Source organism: Diceros bicornis, chromosome 18, assembly GCF_020826845.1.
Source record: "Diceros bicornis minor isolate mBicDic1 chromosome 18, mDicBic1.mat.cur, whole genome shotgun sequence".
Classification (NCBI taxonomy): Eukaryota; Metazoa; Chordata; class Mammalia; order Perissodactyla; family Rhinocerotidae; genus Diceros; species Diceros bicornis.
In genome coordinates, this window is record NC_080757.1 from 57,087,837 (window position 1) to 57,110,167 (window position 22,331).

General features: G+C 54.1%; 1 protein-coding gene across 1 annotated transcript in view; it reads left to right on the forward strand.

Moving 5' to 3' along the window:
• Window positions 1-22,331, forward strand: part of MGAT5B (alpha-1,6-mannosylglycoprotein 6-beta-N-acetylglucosaminyltransferase B) — a 77,550-nt gene that overhangs the window by 29,088 nt on the left and 26,131 nt on the right. Inside the window, exons 4-8 of the mRNA XM_058561731.1 lie at window positions 2,980-3,089; window positions 3,511-3,584; window positions 4,565-4,735; window positions 5,512-5,676; window positions 6,387-6,556. Of these exons, the coding sequence (XP_058417714.1) occupies window positions 2,980-3,089; window positions 3,511-3,584; window positions 4,565-4,735; window positions 5,512-5,676; window positions 6,387-6,556 (690 nt within the window). The remainder of the gene's footprint in view (window positions 1-2,979; window positions 3,090-3,510; window positions 3,585-4,564; window positions 4,736-5,511; window positions 5,677-6,386; window positions 6,557-22,331) is intronic.

The following is a 22,331-nucleotide window of genomic DNA, read 5'->3' on the forward strand; positions in this document are numbered from 1 at the left end:
GGTGGATGTGCATTTGGGGGGACACTATTCAACTCAGTACAGTGATGGAGCCCCGGGCAAGTGGCCCAGGCTTGGCAGTGCCAGGCTCCACATAGGAAAGCGTGCCCCTGTCCTTGAGGACTCAGGGCTCCATTGGAGGTTTCAGGCTAGCCTCACAACCACACCCAGGTGTGGGGGCTCAGAGAAGTGATCAGGCTCCCGAAGGGTGGATGGAGCAGAGCCTTGAGGGAAAGGTGCCTTCAGGAAGGCTTGGAGTGGAGTGGGCTCCCTTCCAAACTCTCTGGTGGCCTGGCAGGAGCCCCGGCTGGTCCCCGATGCAGGTTGTGTGTGCCCTGGGGTCTCTGTTTAGAAGTCAGGAGGGGCACCTGGTCCTTCCCTGCCGGAGCACCTCCTGTCGTGCCCCGGCCCCACCGCACCATCCCCGACCTGGCAGCCGTGAGGCCTGGCCATCTGCGCTGTGGCCGCCTCCTTCGATCATCTAAGGGGCTCCCTCCAGTCAGAGGAGTGTCCGTCCTGCCCCTGTCGGTCGGCGGGGCAGGCAGTTCCACAGCCTGCATTCGGAACTTGTTGCAGAGCCTCGTGGACGTCAAGGTCATCGCGCTCCTTCTCTGGTCTAACCCGCGCATGCTCAGTGGGCGTGGATCGCCCCCCAAAGGGTAAAGATTGGCTCTTGAGGGTGAAACAATCTTAGACATCACAGTGGTCTGTGGTCCTCCATCGTCTGTAAACGGAGAAGCAGAACATCTGTGGTTTTAACATATTAAGGGGGAAAGTGAATAGCGGAAAAAAAGCCAAAAAAGGCTCTTTTGAGGGACAATAATGAAAAAAGGCAGAGAAACCCTGGTCCAGCCAAATCCCTTTTGCTGCAGCTCCAACCACACCAGTGACAGTACGATCACTAACACGGACAGTGCTTCTCTCACACGGGCGCTGCTCCTCTGCGCACTTTCCGTCTTTCCTTATTCAGTCCTCACTATGACTCTATGAGGGAGGTGCCATTATCTTCTCCATTTGAAGAGATGAGAACGCCCAGGCACAGAGAGGCTAAGTCACTTGCCCAGGGTCACACAGCTCGTAAGAGACAGAGCTTCAGCTCATCTCCTCTTGTATTTCTATAAATTGATGATGAGCCAACTTCTCTTCCCAACAGCATTCCTTGACGAACTAAAGACCAAGGAGAAATATTTCTACTTCCTTCTGCCTGAGGACTTTTTCAGCAAAAGAAGCATCCGTCTTTAAGTCTCTTCTCATTCTCATTAGTAATCTCATAGAGGGCCATTGTGGGTGGAATTGTGTCCTCCAAAAAGGTGTATTGAAGTACTAACCCCAGTACCTAGGAATGTGATCTTATTTGGAAATAGGGTCTTGGCAAAGGTAATTAAATTAAGATGAGGTCATACTGGATCAGGGGGCCCTAATCCAATGACTGGTGTCCCTCCAAGAAGAGGAGATTTGGACACACAGAGAAGAAGGCCAAGCAAGCACAGAGGCAGAGATGGAGCAATGCATCCACCAGCCAAGGAATGCCAAGGATCGGGGCTGGGGGAGACTCTCCTCAGAGTCTCCAGAAGGAACCAATGCTGCCAACACCTTGATTTTGGACTTCTGACCTCCAGAACTGTGAGAGAATAAATTTGTGTTGTTTTAAGCCACCCAGTTTGTGGTACCTTGATACAGCTGCCCAGGAAGGGAATACAAAGGCAATGCCATTTTTCATTGGAGATTTTAGCTTGTTTATTTTTGAGAGGATTGACCAGATGGTGTGTACATGTGCGTGCACATGCATGTGTGTGTGCGGAGGGCTCATCTCCCCCTCCTGTCACCCTCTTCCCCCCTCCCTGTGTCTGCCTCGCCCCCCAACGTCTCTGCACTAGCTGCCCTTCTCTGTGGGTGGGGCCACTGCCCTTCCTCTCCTTACAGAAAGCGGAGGGGGGAAGGGTGGCCTGAGAGGGCAGTCAGCCTCGGAGGGTCACCCCTGTGCCTTCTCTGGTGGGCAGGTCACCAGATCGAAGAGGAGGGCAGGTGGGGTTTACAACCCCGAGAGGAGCCCGGGTTGGAAAAATCCTCCTGCGTGTAATTCTCATTATGTGCAGCAGTAAAGACCCGGTCCTTGTAAAGGGATCAACAGAGCTTAAACTGGGCCTGCAAAGCCAGAGGATGAGGTGAGAATCAAAGGAAGTGGAATTAGTGCATTCAAAAAAGCAAGCAGCTTCCTGGAGAAAGGCCCCTGGGTCTTGCCTGCACTGAGACCCATACACCAGCAGAGAGGGAGCTGTCTCAGTAGCAGTTTTGCAAGGAGGTAAATAACTGCATAAGATGTGTAATAAACTCTGAGAGCCAAGGAGTAATCAACACAAGGAAATAAATTCTCCCAAAATAAAGGCAGCACAGGTATTGATGTGGGGTGGAGGGCTGTGATGTTTGTGGCAGTATACTTGTTTAAGATCCTGGGAAGAATTCATTCTCGGGAACCCAACAATAATTTACTAGAGCTTTAATAGTTGCCAAGTCCCCAGGCTGCTTTGGGTGGAATTTATTTTGGCACGATACAGCTCCTCTGGGAGGAAATAGAGAAAGAGATGCAGGGCAGCCGGCTATGCCGAGGAAAAGGGCTCCGACACCTGGGGGTCCCTGGACAGATCCTGTCCAGGCTCTTGCACGGAACTCCTCTGCCCTCTTCAGCCTCAGGCTGCTCTTCGACACACGTGCAGACACGCCTGGCACATGCAGATACGGGCTTTCCCGTATGGTAACGTGTGCAGTGGATGGTTAGGCAGCCCCTCCAGCCCAGGCTGGGGCGGCGGACGGCTCCATTTCCCGCCTGGCCTTATCCATCACAGCGTTTCAGTCCATGGCAGGGCAGCATTTGGGTGCCGGGAGCACAGCAGTCCTGCTGCTTTTGCTCCTCATGTGAGGCCCTCTTGGGAAGGCCACCAAGGCAGGCTCCGCCAGCTAACCCCTGGCTTCTCCCACTCCCAGGTTTCCCCCTGGGGCCGGGCTCATGGAGCGGATCCAGGCCATCGCCCAGAACGTCTCGGACATCGCCGTGAAGGTGGACCAGATCCTGCGCCACAGCTTGCTCCTGCACAGCAAGGGTGGGGGCCAGGGGGCACCCCTCTTCCCTCAGGAGGCCTGTGTACTGAGAGGGACATCTGGGATGGGGCCCTGACTTTTCCCTACAGCAGCTCCTCTGGCTCCTCAGGGCCCTCCTTCAGGCTCTCAGTGGGGTGACTCGGGCTCATCCCACGCTGACCTGGCATGAGAGTGCTGAGGACAGCAGAGGTTCCTGGAGACCAGGGTGGCCCTTCTATTCCTCTTGATGTGGGGAGCAGCAGGCTGGGGGCTACAGGCCTTAACTCTGCCCTCTACATGAGGTCTGCCCATCCAGGCAGCTGGTTCCTAGCCATTCAAACCAGCTCCTCACTGGTTCTGAACCCTCTAAGGAGGGTGGGTGTGGTGGCAGAAGGGGGCAACTCAGGTCCTCAGCAAGTTGACCTTCTCCTCCTGCAGTGTCTGAAGGCCGGCGGGACCAGTGTGAGGCGCCCAGCGACCCCAAGTTCCCTGACTGCTCAGGGAAGGTGGAGGTAAGGCCTGGAGCTGAGGGTGAGGGTGGGGGTGAGGGTGACCAGGAGGGGTGGGCTCCTCCTCGGGGGGCCATGCCTCAGACTGGCTCTGGGACCCCACTCCCGGCAGGGATATCCACCAGCAAGACTCTCTCTGCCCAGCCCCTGGACCCTGACCCTGGATCTAGCTGGCAGAGGCCAGCCTCAGAGAGACAGCCTCTCTGCTTGGGCCATCTGCCTGGCCCTCCAGCCCAAATTCCCCAGGATGTCATGTTTCAGTACTTTCTTACAGCAAAGGAACTATTAAATATATGCCTACTACCACCAGCAGCCTGATTACCGACAGGTTCAGACAAGGAGGAGACTCAGTCTCTCTTCCTGTCCTCCTGGCCCAGCCAACCAGCTGGACGGAGAGCCCCTCTGGCCCCGCCTCCTGTTGCATGAAGTCTGTCCGTCCAGGGAGCCAGTCCACAAGCGTAAAAGCTAGCTCGCAACTGGTTCTGAATTCTCCAAGGGGGTGGGGCGGCAGCACTGCAGATCCCTTCCTCGGTGACCACGTGGGATCACTGTGGGTGATCTGGTCCCAGCCCTTGCACCCTGAGAGGCTGCTCCCCAACCTTGGCCTCAGCTGAATCCTGTTCTCAGTAACGCGGATGGGGAACAAAGGGAGAGGGAGACCAGCCAGGCCCCTCGCTGCTGTGCCTCGCGCTGTTTGCCCCAGAGCTTTGCCCACGTGTGCCCTGACCCGGCCTTATTCTCTTTGAATTCTCCTCTCTCTGGGCCTGGGGGATGGTGGTCCTGCCCTGCCTTCCCTGAGGTCCTGGGGCCCTGGTCCAGTCTGTCTTCTCTACTTCTGGCCCTTGCTGCCTCTTTAGGGTGGGCCCCAGAAGCCTCGTCCTGAAGGACCTCAGGGTCCCCAGGGACGTGCATGCGGAGGGGACCCGTTGAGGGTGTGGGTGGGCTGGCGCCGGCTCCCTGGCCCAGGCTGGCCCTCTCTTCAGTGGATGCGTGCCCGCTGGACCTCTGACCCATGCTACGCGTTCTTTGGGGTGGACGGCACCGAGTGCTCCTTCCTCATCTACCTCAGTGAGGTCGAGTGGTTCTGCCCCCTGCTGCCCTGGAGGAACCAGACGGCCGCCCAGACGGCCCCCAAGCCTCTCCCCAAAGTCCAGGTAGGCCCGGGAGGCAGGTGGGCCAGTGAGGGGCTGGTGATGGGTCAGCTGGCCTCCCCAGGTGGGACATCCTTGGGGGACGGCGGGAGGAATGCTTCGCCTCCCTGGTAAAATGAGGCCGCCAGCTCTGCCTGGTAGATGAGCAAGTCTCAGCCCCCCAGCCTGACAGTGCCCGTCCCACCTTCTGGGGATGCTGCAAAGCTGGGCCTGCCTGAGGGGCAACCTGAGGCCCTGGAGGCACTGCTTCAATGGACTAAAATAATAGTAATAACAGCTGTCACTTATGAAGGCTTCCTGTGTGCCAGACACTTTATGTGCTTAAACCTCCCAGCAGTCCTTATGCAATCGTATTTGACAGATGACGAGTCTGAGGTCTAGAGAGTTGAGTTAACTTGTTCAAGGCGTCTGGTTATTCTGGCTCCACTGAAAGGTGGCCTGGCCTCCCTGCCATCTGGACCCTGGCTCTGACCACTACCCTCACTCCCTCCTTGTAGCAGCTGGGATCCCTGGGCACTGTCATAACTGACCACCTCCTGAAGGGCTCAGGACAGGAGGCTGATTGGAGCTGGGCTGGGACAGACCACTTGGCTGGGGGGTGAGAGCAGGGCTCCCCAACTGTGGGGGCTGGTGGGCCTCTTAGAAAGTGCTGGAGAAGCTAGAGCAGGCCCCAGCGTCATGGGGAGGGTGCCAGCCCCTGTCCCCAGGGTAGCGCATGACGGTGGTGGCATGGCTGCGGGTCAGAGCTTTCGAGCACTGAGGTCTGGACTCCCCTCCAGGCAGTTTTCCGGAGCAACCTGTCCCACCTCCTGGAGCTGATGGGCAGTGGGAAGGAGTCTCTAATCTTCATGAAGAAACGGACCAAGCGGCTCACAGCCCAGTGGGCAATGGCCGCCCAGCGCCTAGCACGGAAGCTGGGGGCTGTCCAGAGGGACCAGAAGCAGGTACCTTACCCTCTCTGTGCATTCGGGGAGCTGAACTCACAGAGCTTAGGAAACTAGCTCAGGACCCCAGGCTTCCAGGTGGGCACTGGGTCTGCCCTCGGGAAAGTTTTATTGAATTTACTTGAGTTTGAGCCGGGGGTGGGTTGGGGAGGCAGAGTCAAGATAGATGCATGTGGTGGTCCCTGGCCCTTTTCAGCTTTGGGGTAGAACCACAAGCCCTCTCCCCCACTTAGAGGTCCTGCATTCTGTAGACATTTGTTCTTGTCAAGCAGAAAAGTCATGGCATTTGCCTGGAATGTTGGGAATAATGTAGCCTGTTTTGGGGAGATTCATTGGTTTGTCCGTCCATCCATCCGTCCATCTATCCATCATCCACCCAATACTGACCTGACTCTCACATCACTTGTTTCAGATTTCTTTCAGAGCCCCTATCGTTTCATGAGATTCTCTCTTGTCTGTGTTTACTGTTGTTCTCCTCTTCCATTGGGACATCAGCGCCTTGAGGGCAGGATGTGACCGTCTTGTTCACCTGTATCCCCAGTGCCCCGTGTGGTCACTCTGCCCCTTAGCCCCGTGCTGTGCTCTGGTTCCAGAAAGTGCCTGCCCAGGTGCAGGCTGGAGACGGCGTCTGCTGCTGGCCAGGTCTTCCTGGGGTGGCAGGCCTGAGTGCCACTTCTCCTCCATGCTGACCCTCTGTGTCCCCCCGCCAGATCCTCGTCCACATCGGCTTCCTGACGGAGGAGTCTGGGGACGTGTTCAGCCCGAGGGTGCTGAAGGGCGGGCCTCTGGGGGAGATGGTGCAATGGGCAGACATCCTGGCGACTCTCTATGTCCTGGGCCACGGCCTGCGGGTCACAGTGTCCCTGAAGGAGCTGCAGAGGTGAGTGCCGGGTGGGGGAGGGGAGGAAGGGGAACCCGTCTACTCCACCTGCAGGTCCCTGGGAAGCTTCTTGGGGTACTGTCGGATAGTGACATTCCTCATCTCCTCCTCCACCTGCTCGGTCTGCCTCCCACCCCCTCCTCCTCCACGCTGATGCCTGGCTGTGTTTGGGATGCACCAAGGAAGTGAATTTGCATGGTGCTGTTCAAACAGGGTCCCATTCTCCATCTCGGGGCCAATGGGGGCCCTGGTGTCTGCTCCCCGGGGCTGACACACGTTGGCTTGTGGAATTGAGCCATGTCACACAGGTGGTGTCCCCTCTGCCTGCCGTCCTAGTGGGCTTGGTACAGCCTTGGGGTTTCACTTCTGGAACTGGGCTCCTTCTTGGGCCTATTCTAGGGGCTGGAGGCCGGTAAGACCTGGAATGTGGTGAGGTGGCTGGTGATGCCTTGCCCTTCCCCAGTGCTTGCCTTTCCAGTTTCTCCTCGATGCTGTTGGAGGTGGGACACTGGTGGTTAGAGGGGGGTAGGATTGTATGATAAGGGTTATTTTAATGACTTATCTGTGGGATGTAGAAATACAGACACTTTTTCTTCTTTTATTTATTAATATTTATTATATGATATTTGATACATACAAAAATATATGTAACGTGTTACGAAGCACAAGATTAGAGTGATCTCCCACGATTCTGCCATCCAACCTGAGAATGAACATGACCAGGACTCTTGTGTCGCCTCAGTGCTCTGTCTCTCACCCATCCCTCTGCCTCCCCCTGGAGGAAAGCTGTAACTTGGATTTTGTTTTTATCACTCCTTTGCTTTTTTAAAAAGATTAGTTTTTCCCATGATCCTGTCTCCATAAACAATATATGGTTTAGTTCTATTTTGTTTTGGTTTTAAGCTTTGTAAAAATGGCATCTGTTGGGGGCCGGCCCGGTGGCGCAAGCGGTTAAGTGCGCGCGCTCCGCTGCGGCGGCCCGGGGTTCGCTGGTTCGGATCCCGGGCGCGCACCGACGCACTGCTTGGTAAGCCGTGCTGTGGCGGCGTCCCATATAAAGTGGAGGAAGATAGGCACCGATGTTAGCCCAGGGCCGTCTTCCTCAGCAAAAAAGGAGGAGGATTGGCGGATGTTAGCTCAGGGCTGATCTCCTCACAAAAAAAAAAAAAAAAAAAAAATGGCATCTGTTGTGTGTAGTCTCTGAGACTTGCTTTCTTCACCCATGATTATGTTTCAAAGATTCATCCATGTTGTTGTATGCAACTCTCTTTCATTCATTTTCACTGCTGTATGATATTCCATTGTGTGAATGTACCATAATTATTTATCAATTTATCGTGCGTGGATATTTTTTCCTGTTTTTACAAGTTATTTTGGACGATGCTGTGGTGGACATTCTTGTACATGTCACCTGGTATACCTGTGTCAAAGTTTCTTTTGGGTATAAACTTAGGTGCACAACTGCTGGGACTTAGGGTGTGTGAAAATTCACCTTCACAAGATAATGCCAATTGTTTCCTTAAGTGATTGCACTGATTCACTCCCGCCGGGTGAAGATTCCCAGGGGGCCACATTCGCACCCACACTTAGTGTTGTCAGGCTCCCTAACTGAGGTGTGAAGTGGATCTTGATATCTCAGTTGTGGTTTTAACGTGCATTTCCCCGACAGCTAATGTGGCTGAGCATCCTGTCATGTTTGTCTCTGCTTCTTTCTTCTTGATGAAATGCCCATTCACGTCATTTGCCCACTTTTCTGCTGGATGGTTTATCTTTTCCCTATTGAGTTGTCAGAGTTCTTTATATATTATGGATATAAATCCTGTGTGAGTTATATGTGTTTAAAAATCTTCTGATTTGTGGCTTGTCTTTGTAATTCTTTATGTGTTTTATTTTTTGGAGGGACAGAAGGTCTTGATTTTAATGTAATCAAAGTCATCAATCTTTTTCTTTATGGTTAGGGATTTTGTGCTTCATGGATTTCTATTCCTCCTTTTCATCGGTATCTGGATGAGACTGTTCTAACTTGGCCCCAGGGCACAACTAAGGAAGGGCCCCCTACCTTGTTTGCCTGCGAATTAACTTTTCTTCATCAGCCCATTAACTTACTCTTAGGTGGTTTTCAAGCTAAAAGGTGATCCTGTCCAGAGCCTGCCCACCATCTTGATGGTCTCTGGGTTCTAGAGGTATCTTTCCTTCTGATTGGCATGAATGCTGATGCTCTGTGGCACAGGAGTGTTGGAGAGAGGAGGATGCTGATGGGCACAGAGCCATCAACAATCTTAGGTCACTTAGGTCTTGGGCAGTTACTCAGCCTCTGCAGTTTTTCTCTGAGACTTGGAATCTGCCAGTAACTCAGGTAGAACTTCCCATGACCTCAGCCAGAGGGAGGTACCAGGACCAGCCTTATTGAGCAGGGGGAGAAGGAGGCTGAGACGGGGTTGTGCTGTGAGGCCACTAAACAACCTAGTGGTTTGGAGATTTTCATCCCCATGGCTTGAAAGTCACACCACTGAATCCTTCTGTTGGGTTGATGCGCTTGTCTGCGGCAGGCCTAGTGAAGATGAAAAGTGTCTTCAGAGAGAACAGCACATATAAGTGAAAATGTAGAACACGGTCCACTTTGAAGGGGAAGAGGTGACAGGGACTAATGAGGGGGCTGCACGGTTGTGGCAGTGTTGGAAAGCACAGTCTCAGGTCGGGGGTGGCGGGTTCTGGGGGAGGAGGTGAAAGCCTGGTTTCAAGGCCACCTTGAAATAGAGCCTCTGCCACCCCATCTGGCTGATTGTTCCCTGAGCTGGAAGGACCTGGGCTGGGAGCTGTCCCCGAGAGCTGGTGCTGAACCTGCAGACTCGCTACCCAGTGCTGGGAGAGAGGGAACCAGCACGTCTCAAACTCTGGCTCTCACCCCTGTGGCATTTTGTTGTCAGATCCAGCTGTTCGAGTTGTGCAGACCAGTTCAGAGCCGGGTCTGCCCCCTTACCGCCCGCCGGTGCACACTGCTGCTCACCATGCTGTGCCCACCCCCAGCTCCCTCTGCATAGAGAGCTCAGGAGATGCATCAACCCTGGGTCTGTGGAGCAGAACGCTGCAGAGGCAGCTAATGTTTGCAAATAATGAAAAGAGGCATCTTCGCCTGGCCTCACAGCTTCCTGCAGGAAAGTCAGATGGGGCCGGGGTGAGGAGGAGGAAGGAGAAAAGGGACCTGGTGTGTGGGAAGCCAAAGAAGTCTTGGGCAACTTGTGGATGGCACAGCTGCGGCTGTGGGTAGTCACGGGCCAGACCTGCCCCAGGTAGAGCAGCAAGCATGGGTCTGGGGGCCCCTGTCTGCTGGGCCACTAGAGACGCCAAGATGCAGTGGGAAGAATTCTGGGACTGGGGGCTGTCCAGAGCCCTCATTCCAGGCTCTGCCACACACAAAGTCCCCTGTGAGTGTGGAGCGTCTTTGTAACAGTGTCACTGACACCTCGCCCCACCTCAAAGGTAGGTGAATTCATGTTTATCAAACAGCATTCAGCTTGATTCCTCCCTTCTGACTGTGCTTCTTCTGGGGCCGGAGAGGTGAGAACTTCCTTCCTTTATTGCTCCCTCAGGGAATGGGAAGGCTTCTCCCATGCATTTGTGACTGTCCAACCCCATACTTAGAGAGTCATCCTTCCACGACAGAGCAGGTATTTGACAAGTCTCCTCAAGAGGCGAAAATTTAACTCATTGATTCTGCTTTTCAGCCTGTACTGGGGTGTCTCCTCTCTCAACCTTCACCCTGAGTCCTTACCTGCCCAGAGCACTTCTTTCTCCTCTGGCCACTCTTTGTGTCTGGTGCTGAGCCTGTGGTCAATGAGGCTGCCATTGCCCATCACGGGGCCCGAGCAGTGAAGATGAGGGTCACTGCACTGGGGAGGCCCTGAAAGTGAGGCGCTGGTGAGAAGTATCAAGATCAGAAATACCCCTGGCTGCCATCGCTTTCACTACACACATGCACCCACATGTGTGCACATGCACGCATGCCCCTGTGCACAACCACACATGTACACACATGTATGTGTGCACACATGCGTGTGCACATGTGCCCTATGCATGCACACACATATGCACATCCCTGCACACAGGTGCATGCACACATGTGCACACACACACATTCACACATCCCACAGAGAATCCAGATCTTCCCGCCAACATGTCACTTCCTGCCAGGCTCATGCAGCTCTGAAATTCCCAGTAGCAGGGGCTCCAGGGAGAGGTCGCCCCATCTCTGATTTGCTTTTCATTAAATGGGCAGGCCCAGGGCTGTGCCCAGACGGCTCTGCCTTGGTCCCCTGCGGGGTGTCGGTGTGAGTGACCACTCTTGCTCAGACAGGGCAGAGTTGTGTAAACAGCCCAGACACCTCAGGGAACAGCCTTGGGAAGGTGCTCTCTAAATCTGCTACCAGATGCAATTTTAAAACAACTAAAAGAATAAAAATCAAAAAAGAAAATCAACTTCCCCAGGAGACATAATACAGTTAAGTCTATAAAATTAACAGCATCAGCTGTGGTTGGACAGCATTTCAGGTGGGATTCTTAACCCTGGCTGCAGCAGAGCTGCTCATCTGGGCCCCTCTGGGCGTCTCTGATTTAACTGGTCTGGGTGGGGCCAAGTATCAAGTTTTCAAAGCTTCCCAGGTGATCTAATGAGCAGCAAGGGTTGAGAAGTGGGAAAGTTGAGGCTGTGCCTTTTCTAATCACCTGTTTCTCACACACACACAGTCCAGCTGGGAGATAGCTGTGGGATTGGGACATTGTAGACTGTGTGAACTGGCCTTCATGGCTTGTTCAAAAGAGCTGTCCTCTGTGTCTCCAGCGCAGGTCCTGAGGGGCAGGATTAGGGCCTGGGATGGGGGCTCAGTGTCCTAGAAGATTTGTGGAAAGAGTGCTCAGATTTCTCCCAAGCCTGTATTTGTACATCTGAAAGCACCGACAATACCCTTGGTTGCAGGGGTGGGGGCCGACTGGAGGGAGCGGGCCAAGGAGACACCCTTGGAGGTGGCCCAGACAGTGGGGTGTCTCATGCCCGACCCGGGGCATCAAGTGGGAACCTGCTGACCTGGAATGTACTTTGAGCCATGCCATTTCTTGATGTACTTTTTTCCCGTGACAGATGTAAGCTGTGAGCTCCTCAAGCTCATTGTCTGCCAGGGCCATCCTGATACTACGTAAATGCAGCCTTTCCTCGAAGCAGAGATGTAAATGCAGATGTGTATTGGTTTGCTCGGGCTGCTGTAACAAAGTGCCACAGACTGGGCAGCTTAAACAACAGAAATTTATCGCCTCACAGTTCTGGAGGCCGCAAGTCCAAGATCAGGGGTCAGCAAGGTCGGCTCCTTCTGAGGCTGTGAGGGAGAATCTGTCTCAGGCCTCTCCCCTAGCTTCTGGTGGTTTGTGGGTGATCTTTGGCTTGTAGAAGCATCACCCCAATCTCTGCCTTCATCTTCACATGGCCTTCTCTCTGTGTACGTGTGTGTGTCTGAATTTCCCCTTTTTATAAGGGCACCAGTCATAGTGGATTAGGGCCCACCCTAATGACCTCATTTCAACTTGATTACCCCTATAAAGACCCTGTCTCCAAATAAGGTCACATTCTGAGGTACTGTGGGTTAGGACTCCAACATATGAGTTTTTGGGGGACACAATGCAACCTGTAACAAGATGGTGACCGTTGGAGCCTGGAAAGGGGTGGTGGGCAGAAATACCACTGAATACGTGCACGGCGTTGCCGTGGGTTCTGCAGGAGGAGGCAGGATCATCCGGAGGCCTCGCCTCCCAGCCTTGGGGAGTCATTCCACACGAGTGGTACCAGGTTAATTTGAAAATAGGTCAACGAGATGTGAAGGTAATCTGAATTCTGAGAGTCGTGTCTTGGCTTCTGCAGCAGAAACGTCTCCCTGGGCTGGCGACATGACCCGTGTGGGGAAGGCAGCAGGACAAAAACGCTGCTGGTACATTTGTTGTAGTTGATTCACAGATGTTCATGGCAGATGTCTTGGCCACTGACTAAGCAACAAGGCTGGACGGATGAGCTGCTTTTCTCTGCTCCTCGTGTTTTGGTGTTTTAATTAACTGGCTCACTGGAGTGACGTTTGGGGCAATGCACAGAATCCTCATCTGCCTTTGCCGCTGCAGGATGTTTCCGGGGTGAGAGACGGGGTGTGCGGGAACAATGCGCTCCGTGCGAAGCCTGCAGTGAGGTGATGTCAGACGTCCCTGCCTGTGCCCCGCCACGTGCACAGAGTGAGAAGCAGAGGGAAAGCCAGAGTCCCCATAGGCTGCACCCCTTGTCGTCCTCATGAATGCCCAGATCCACAGTGGGCATTTTGAAGTTAAGCCTTTCCCTTCCCGCCTGCCCAGAATTGGCTGTGCTCATCAATTTTATTTGCATAATTTCAAGCATCATTAATAGTACATGGCATGAGGAAAAATTACTGAGCTCTTCCTCCATCCATGAGTGAAATTGGGTTTAGTAGAAAATTATTTGACTTAACTGGCAAATGGTGCAAGCTGAGAGGAGAATGTTTAAGCAGGACGAGGAGAGAGACTCTTGGCTGTTGAGCGCACGGCCGGGTGGAAATCCGTCTCCTGGCCCTTTTGCTCGTTCAACATTTGTTCAAGGGAAATACCGGGTAGGGTCCGGGAGAATGATGGAGGCAGGGGCCGCATCCTGTTCCTCGGGCTCAGCCCAGCTTGACGGAGCTCTTTCAGCTGAACCCTCTCAGGAGCCAGCTGCACAGGCCTCGGGGTTTGAACCCATTCCGATCTGGCTGTGACTGGCTCCAGCTGGCCTGAAGCAGGCTGAACTAGCCCGCTTGAAGCAGCCACTGGGTGGATGGTGCTGCCATTCTCTGAGGGGGGGGAGAGAAAAGCATTGGGTTTGGGGGGCACTTGAGGAAGACCTTGAGGTTGGGTTCAGACCATTGAATTAGCGGTTCCCAAGTGGAGGCAGCTGAGTGATGGGCCGGGGGCTCAGAATGGAGACAGCATCTTGGCAGCCGATGGTAATTGGACACAATCGTGAATGAAATTGCCAAATGATAGGAAAAAAGGCCTGAGAGCAAAGTCTTAAGAAATGGCAACATTTACAGGCCTCTTAGAGGAAGAGGTGCTGGCAGAGGAGACTCAGGAGTGGCCAGGAGAGTGTGGCCAATGATGTCAAATGCTCACAAAAAGTAAGGAGACTGAGAGATGTCCAACAAATTTAGCCACGTGGAAGTCATTCTTGATCTAGAAAGAATCGTTTTGATTGAGTTGTGGGATCAAAAGTCAGAAGTTTGTGGGTTGCAGGATGAGGGGCTGGTGCGGAAACCCGCAATGAGTTAGGTGCTGCTTCAAGGAGCTTGGCTGTGAGGAGGAGGGGAGAGAAAGGGGACAGGAGTCCACGGACAGTAGAACTGTGGGAAGATGTACGAGTTTCCTGGGGCTGCTGAAACAAAATGCCACAAACTGGGTGGCTTAAACAACAGATATTTATTGTCTCTCAGTTCTGGAGGCCAGAAGTCTAAAATCAAGATGTCGGCAGAGTTGGTTCCTTCTGAGGCTGTGAGGGGGAATCTGTTCCAGGCTTCTCTCCTAGATTCTAGGAGCCTCTGGCATTCCTTGGCTTATGATGGCCATCTTCTCCTGATATCTTCACATCCTCTTCCCTCTGTCTCTGTGTCCAAATTTCCCCTTCTTATAGGGACACCATCATATTGGATTAGAGCCCACTCCAGTGACTCCATCTTAACTTGATCATCTGCAAAGACCGGATTTCCAAATAAAGTCACATTCACAGGTGCTGGGGGATAGGACCTCAACATCTTTTGGGGGGATACAGTTCAACCCATAACAGAAAGTATGCTTGCGTATTTTTCACGATGGGGGAGTTGTAAGCATGTTTAAATCCCGTGCGAAGGAGCCAGAACAGGGAGCAGTGGAAGATCCAGGAAAGAGACAGCGTCGTGCGTGGCAGCCCGAGAGGACGGCCCCGGGAGGAAGAGGAAGAGAGCAGGATGTGGTGGCGGTGCTGTGGGGCAGGGGACTGGTCTTTATCTTATCTTTGACGGAGGAGGGATGAGCATCCTCTGCGAGTGAGGTGGAGGGGGCAGGAGAGTGGACAAGACTGAAACACACCCCAAAGGCCCCCCCCGGATTTGTAGTGTGATAGCCTTTAAAAACAAGATTTGAACCAAATATGGCAGTTTTGACAAGGCCAGGAAGTGGGAGCACAGGTATCGATTGTATCATTATATTATTTCCTATAATTTTCGGGATGCTTGAAATATTTTATAATATATAAAATACATAGATCAGAGCAAGAGAAGGGAGAGCTGCATCTAGGATCTGCTTGGCGCTTGGCAGACTCTTGTGAATAGAGGCTCCCCACCCCCCTTCCAAGAGGAGGCATGAGAGGCCAATGATTAATTTACACTAAAACACTGCATCCTCTTGGGCTCCAAGGAGGCATTTTAATCTCCTGTGTGGTGGGATCATGTTCAGTACAGCCGAACGCCATGGAAGGTTGGGGACCTCTGCTGCTGGGGGCCCAGAGCTGCACTGGTCCCTGCCCTTCATCCTTCCTCGGACCCAGGAGGGACGATTCCTTGCAAGGCCGCCCCCCATCTCCTGCTCCATGCTGCACTGAGCCAGTGACCAAGTCTTGATATTGGCCAATAAACACGACCTCACGTTGCAGTGGCTGAGTCACCTTTCCTGGCTCTGGCCTGGTCCACGTTGGGGCCGGAGGGCTGCAAAGGAAGAGACTTTTAAAGGAAACCGCAGGCTCCCATGAAAGGTTTGTGCAACCCAAGTTGGGTGGGAAGGACTTGGAGGGAGTCAGGTGAGAAATGAGGAGGAGGGCTGGCTTCTGAAGGCTCTAGGAGGAAGGGTAAGGAGGCGGGATTCGTTTGGGAAGCATCAGTACGTCTTCAAATCTCAGGGGCCAGGGGTTCTTGCAGAGGGAGGTGGGTCCAGTGTTCTCTGCCCACCAAGTACAGGGCAAGAGGAGGTCTCGTCCAATGGCAGCTGGAGAGGAGGAGGGCGGACAGTGGGACGAACTTCCTGGAGACCGAGAGTGCCCCACAGAGAGGGGAGAAGTCTGCTGCTCTGGCCTCAGAAGAAGGGCAGGGCTGGCCTGGGACTTTTCTGCTCCTGGTGAAGCTGGTGGAATCATAGGATGGTACGAATAACCCCTAGCGCTCCTTCCAACTTTCCCTGAAAGTGCAAAGGGGCTTTGGTGAAAGGGCAGCCTTTTCCTGGGAGCCAGACTGGTCTTTGCTAAGCTGTTCTGGGGTGGACCCAGGGCCCCTCGCCCTTTGCATCCAGTACTCCAGGGCTGCGTCCTTCCTTAATCCACATCTCTCCAGGGTTTATTCTAACTAGGTTGAACAAACACCCATCTGTGTGGCCTCTGAGGCCCCTGCACAGGTTGGTTCTCAACAAAGGCTGGTGGAAATGGATAGAATAGAGAGAGCCCCCGGGGCCGGCTCGGTGGCGCAAGCGGTTAAGTGCGCGTGCTGCGGCGGCCCAGGGTTCGCCAGTTCGGATCCCGGGCACGCACTGACGCACCACTTGTCAAGCCATGCTGTGGGAGCGTCCCATATAAAGTGGAGGAAGATGGGCATGGATGTTAGCCCACGGCCAGTATTCTTCAGCAAAAAGAGGAGGATTAGCACCGATGTTAGCTCAGGGCTGATCTTCCTCACACACAAAAAAAAAACAGAATAGAGAGAGCCCCTGGTACATGAGAGTCACCCAAGGAACTGAAAAACCAACATCCCGACACCCAGGCCCCACCCCAGAGCGATGAGGCAGCACCTCTGGGGCCGGCCTAGGCGTTGGGCCATGACGTCGTCATCTCAGTGATCCTGACCTGCACCCAGAACCGCCGTCCTCATACACTGAAAGCACAGCTTGGATGAGAGAAGCCTCGATTGGATTTGCGCTCAGCATCCACAGGCATTTGTTATATAAATCGGGGCCTGTCGGCAAGGAAGGAGGAGGCAGGGATCAGCCGAAGGGATGTGTTCCCGTTTCTCTTCCTGCAGCAGCGGCACGGCAGCCCCCGGGAGCTGGAGGATGAGTCTGTGGTTTCATCCAGCTCTCTTGGGAGCGGCGGCCCTATTCTTAGCCGCGTTTCCTTAGTAGGAAGGAATGCTGGGGAAGGAAGCTCACTGTGGACAACCCGCCCCCGCCGCCCCCCCCCCCCCCCCCCGTGAGGCGGGGAGCTGCCCCTGCGTTTGCCTTTCGGAACCCTCCGGCCCATGCTCCCTTCGGCTTTGGCTAAGGCGCAATTGGAATGTGCTCCCATCTGCTTTTCCTTTGAATTCCCTTTTCCTCTGAGCCCTAACGCCGCTGGGGACCTGGCAGTTCTCCCTAGCTGTGGTCGGGAGCCGAGCGTGGGCCCATCATGATGGCAGCAAAGGCTGCTTCTGTTGGGCACAGGAAGGTCAGCCCATCCTGGGCAAGAGAAGAAAACACTGCAGGAGAATAGAATCCCTTCCTCGCTAGTGATCCTAACCTCCCTTCCTCAGGCAGCTCGTTAGCTGCGCAGGTGGCTCTCTGGGCCCCTTCTTTATGCCCCCTGTGCTCTGGGGAAGAGCCGCGGCCTGCTCCAGTTATGGCCACGGGAGAGAGACGGGGCAATGCCATGGTGCTCAGGAGATGGGCACTGGATGGGGTCAGAGGCTAACAGGCCCCCGGGGAGAGCCCGTGTGCTCCCAGTAATGAGATGGATCTAGGGAGGCTGGAGTCCCTGGGAGCTCTCTACACCTGGAGCCAAAAATCTTTGAGCATTTTGTGAGAATTCTTTTTAATTAGGTCCTTCCCACACAGAGAAGAGACAAGGAGAGAGAATAATTTGTTCCAGAGTTTGAGCAGTACCTGGAGAGATTATTTCCAGCCTCAGACCAAAGGCACAGGGAGAAATAAACCCGGAGAATTTGCAGCCGTGAAGGGACCGTGGAGATCCGTCCGAGCATCAGGTTATGGGTGTGGAGGTGGACACTAGAATGGTTCTGCGTGTGCACAGCCACCAGGCAAGTTCACACTGCAGCCCATGCCCAGGAATGCTTTTCCTTGTGCCAGAACTCAGCATTTTGATTCCCAGCTGAGGGTTTTTTCCCTCTTGAGCATACATTATTTTTTTCTCCCCGCTTGTCCCATGTAACCATCCTACCTTTTGATCTGTTAGCAGACAGTGACTGAGTTGATCCTACCCCAGGTGTTTGCTGAGCCCCCACATTGGGGCCAGCTGGGAGTCCAGGGCAGGGCCCTGGAGAAGATGGGATGTGGGCGCCTCTGGGAGGCAGGGTGCTGGGCATGTCTTGTGGGGCTGGACACAGGCCCCATGAGTGTGGACAGTTTGACTTTTGGCTTTTTTTTTTTAATTATAGTAAAATATACATAACATAAAATTTACCATCTTAACCATTTTAAGTGTACAGTTCAGTGGTATTAAGTACATTCATATGGTTGTACAACCATCACCACCATCCATCTCCAGAACTCTTTCATCTTCCCAAGCTGAAACTCTGTCCCCGCTGAACACTCCCTTCCCTGACCCCCACAGGTTCGCCTTCATGGGTGGATGAACTCGGGGTGGGCACAGGGGCTAGGCGATAACCAGGTGACCTGCAGAAAAGCTCCATTTCCCTAGGTCACCCCCTTCCCTCACCACTTTCATCTGTATTTAGACTCCGCCTCAGGTGGCCTGGGGACATTCAGAAATGTATTCCAACCACCCAATTTGTCAAGTCCACCTAAACTCCTGCATCCTTCCAAGCACTGGGTAAGGCAGTGGACGGGCCGGGGTGCTAAGTGGCTGCGTCTAAGTTCCCTTCACGCCGAGATGCTGCCTCTTCCCAACTCACCTGGGGGTGCACTGGTTGCGGGAGAGGCACCGCGAGACCCCCTGACACAGCCCCGGGCTAAGAGTCCGGAGGGAAATGAGGAACTTGGCTTTGGAATTATGAAAACACCTGGACTGGGGCCTTTTGAGGAGTTAGCTGGAAGGTGGAATTGTACAGCTGAGCCTCCCTGGGTGCCTTTGGCTGAAGGCTGTCAGGAGATAGCGTTTTCACTTCATGTCACTGCTCCAACCAGCCACTTAGCGTAAAATTGCCCATAAAAGTGAACTTATTTTTTTTGTGTGAGGAAGATCAGCCCTGAGCTAACATCCATGCTAATCCACCTCTTTTTGCTGAGGAAGACCGGCTCTGAGCTAACATCTATTGCCAATCCTCCTCCTTTTTTTTCCCCCCCAAAGCCCCAGTAGATAGTTGTATGTCATAGTTGCACGTCCTTCTAGTTGCTGTATGCGGGACACGGCCTCAGCATGACCGGAGAAGCGGTGCCTCGGTACGCGCCCAGGATCCGAACCCGGGCCGCCAGTAGCGGAGCGCGCGCACTTAACCACTAAGCCACGGGGCCAGCTCAAAAGTGAACTTGAATTACAAGTGATAAAACCACAGCCCCCTCTCCCCGTGGCTGACCCTCTCGGCTCTCCTCGGGTGAGCACAGATTCCTTGTGACGAGAGAAATGAGGGATCCGCAGACACTGGTCTCCAGTGACGTCACCTTAAATTGAGAATCGTTGTTTTCTAGGCTGGGGAGACCACGGGACTCCTCGTTAACTCCTGGGAAGGGGCCCTGTCGTCTCTGGGCCAGTTGTCCCTTCTCTGCTTCCTGCGTGATGTCCTTTCAGACCGCACCCTGCTCATGGGGCTACTTGTGTCTACTCTAGACCAGCACACTGCTCACTCTTTGGAAGGGCGGGAGCTTGACGACCCTCCGAGATGCCCATCATCCTTGGGCTCCTCTCCTCACCCGCCTTCTCTCTCCTAGTATGCCTTTCTGGACCAAATTTCAACCTTTATACCATTTCTTCCCAGGGAGTTCACCTGGTTCATGGGTCAGTTTATTCCATCATGAATACAAGGGATATACGTATTTGAGCCAGATCCTGTCCCCGCTCTGGGCTTTCCAAGATGACCTGGCCCCACCCTCAGGGGGCGCCAGTCACGAGGAGGTGACTCACGACCATGCAGAGGGAGGGGCTGAAGGAGGGCTGGGGGTGGGGCAGAGGGAGCACTGGCTGCTGGGGGAGGGGTTTCTCACTCTGTCCATGGGTCCAAGGAAGGCTTCCTGGAGGAGGAGGTGAGGTTTGCGTTAGGATCAGGAAGTGAGAAGTCTTCTGGAAAGGATCAGAACCCCAGGGGCAATGTGACCAGGTGGAAAGATCTCTCTAGAAAAGAGGCAGGCGAGACTAGAGGGAGGCAGAACAGAGAGGAAATTATCTAAGATTATAGGTGAGAAATGACGGGGCCTTAAGTGAGGGGCGTGTGTGTGTTGGGGGGTGGTTAGGAATTCAGAAGGTGAAACGGACGACTAAAAGTAATAATTCGAGGGACTTCCCTTCACCTGGCCTCACTTAATCCTACCAGGAACCCTGCAAGGTGGGCATTTTTGTCTTTGGCTGATGAGAAAAATGAAATTCCTAGTGGCTTATGACTCTTCCAAGGTTAGAAACAAAACTGGGACTGTTGCCGAATTTCTGCTGGCAGCCCCGGGCCCCGATTTCGGGGCTGTCGCTGTGGTCCCACCATGCCCTGTTGTACTGTCTGATGTCGAGTGGGCTGGAGGAGGCAGGAAAGCCTGGCCCGGGGGGGAAGTGTGGGCTCCGGAGCCCCACTGCTTGGGTTCCAGTCCCAGCTCCACTGCTTCCTGGCTGTGTGATCCTGGCTAAATTACTAAACCTCTCTGTTTCCTAATCTGTAAAGAGGGGAGCAGGATGAGAAAGGGTCTGATCTCGTAGGGTTGTTGCCCGGATGATGAATTAATAAATTGAAAGCACGTAGAATGAATGGTGCCTGTGTTCAAAATGTTAGCCATGAAGGTGAAGAGGGTGGTACGCGCCCTAGAACATCAGTGTGGAGTCATTCTCCACACTGAGAGCTGTGGCTTGCTCATCTGACCTCTCAGCGGCCCTGGGGTCTGAGGCGGGGGCCAGGGGTGTGATCAGTGTTCGGGCAACGAAAGGAAGCCCCCGTGAGTTTGTTGGCACCACACGTGGCCACAGAGGAACACCATGTTGCCTGGAAACCAACCAGAAAGGCAGTGTGGGAAGTCAGCCATATTACTGTGTAGGTAGCACAACTAGCCCCACCTACAATTTATATTTTCAGAATTGTTAATCTTCCCAGACCCAGATTCCATGCGGGAGGAGCAGCCACTCGCTTCCTCGTTTCTGCAGGGAAGGGACGGAGGAATCATGGTTCTGTCCTTCTGTCTGTGGTTCTCAGTTGAGAGGAGGGAAGTGGGGAGGGGGCGAGGGAGTGTCATCTACCTGGAGCTTCTATAGACTGGGACAAAATGATGCTCCTTCCTGGAGGATTTTGGCGGTGAGACAGCCCACGTTTGAAAGAAAACAATAGGGACGTCCTACAGACTAGGATGCAAAATCTGCTCGGCGCTTGAAAATACCACCGAGTATTTCATGAAGTCTCCAGGTTGTGGGGGCTGCTTCCTGTGATGGCTCCAGACCCCTGGGCTCTGTGCTCATTCTCCGTTGCTTCCTGGGTATTTCAACAAAGAAACTTAAGAAGTATGCCTGCCTTAGAAGCCCTGGCTTTGAGAACCCTGTGTGGCAGTTCACATGGAAAGAAGGGAGTCATTGGAGAGTTGGATGGAAGGGGGTGGGGCTCTTGGCCATGAAGTTTATAGATAAGAAATGAGGAGGAAACGGTTATTAGATTTTTGCCTTCCCTCTCCGCACTTAGCAGCCAAGGTTCTATCATGGCCAGGGGAGTGGTGGGGGTGGGGGGAGGTGAGTGAGGCTGGGATGCCCTGGTTGGTGAGGGCAGGCACAGAGAAAGCCCCTCCCCTCCTGCAGCCCCTCTCTGCAGGGCACAGGCCGACCTGCTGCTTCAGTCCCTGTGGCACACAGCTGCCCTGACCTCGCGGCATGGCATCAGGTTCCCATAAACCTCATTGAAAAGGTGCCACTGTGGGCAGTGTGCTCAGGGGACAGGGTACACAGCACGGCTGTGCCAGCTCCTGACCATGACGGGCTGAGCGTGAGCAAGGAGCGCAAAGCTGTCCAGGCCGGTACTTTTCCACCTGGCTTGAATTGTCTCAGGGAACTGGAGATGTGACCTGGGGAGCCGGTCAGTCATGGCCCCTGGCTGCTGATGAACTCGTCACCTGAGTTTGCTGGTCCATGGCTCCCTGAAGGGGCTCACTGGAAGGTCTCACCGATGCCTTCAAGGGAGGTGTGAATTGGGGGGATCGGGCTGCTGTGGGGCCCCCAAAGAAAGGGAGGTTTCTCTGGGGGCCGACACCACTGCCCACCTGGCTCAGGGGCTTGGTATAGACTTCCTGGGTGAGCTGTCTAAACGCCTCCTGACCCCCTGCAGGAGGGTGTGGCATCAAGCTAAGCAGGGCTCCTGGATGGTGCGAAGGGGGCCTGGGCAAAGGGATTTACATGGGCGGCTGTGGGTGCTGGGCAGGGGGCTTTGAGCCCGGCTCCAGGGAGGGGGACTGAGCCGATTCTGGAGGAGGCCACGAGGCCCTGTCCTTCAGGCACCAGTGAGATGACCCACGGGCTCCAGCACTAGGTTAGCAGACGAGTCCCTTCCCAGATGAAAACCCCATGTAAATGACCCAGCCAGGCAGGGTCCGCCTGTGAGACTGGGCTGGGCAGCTCGTGGGCAAGGAGCCAGAAAGCAGAGCAGGATTATATCTTTTGAGGCGAGAGGTTTGGGACCCTTCA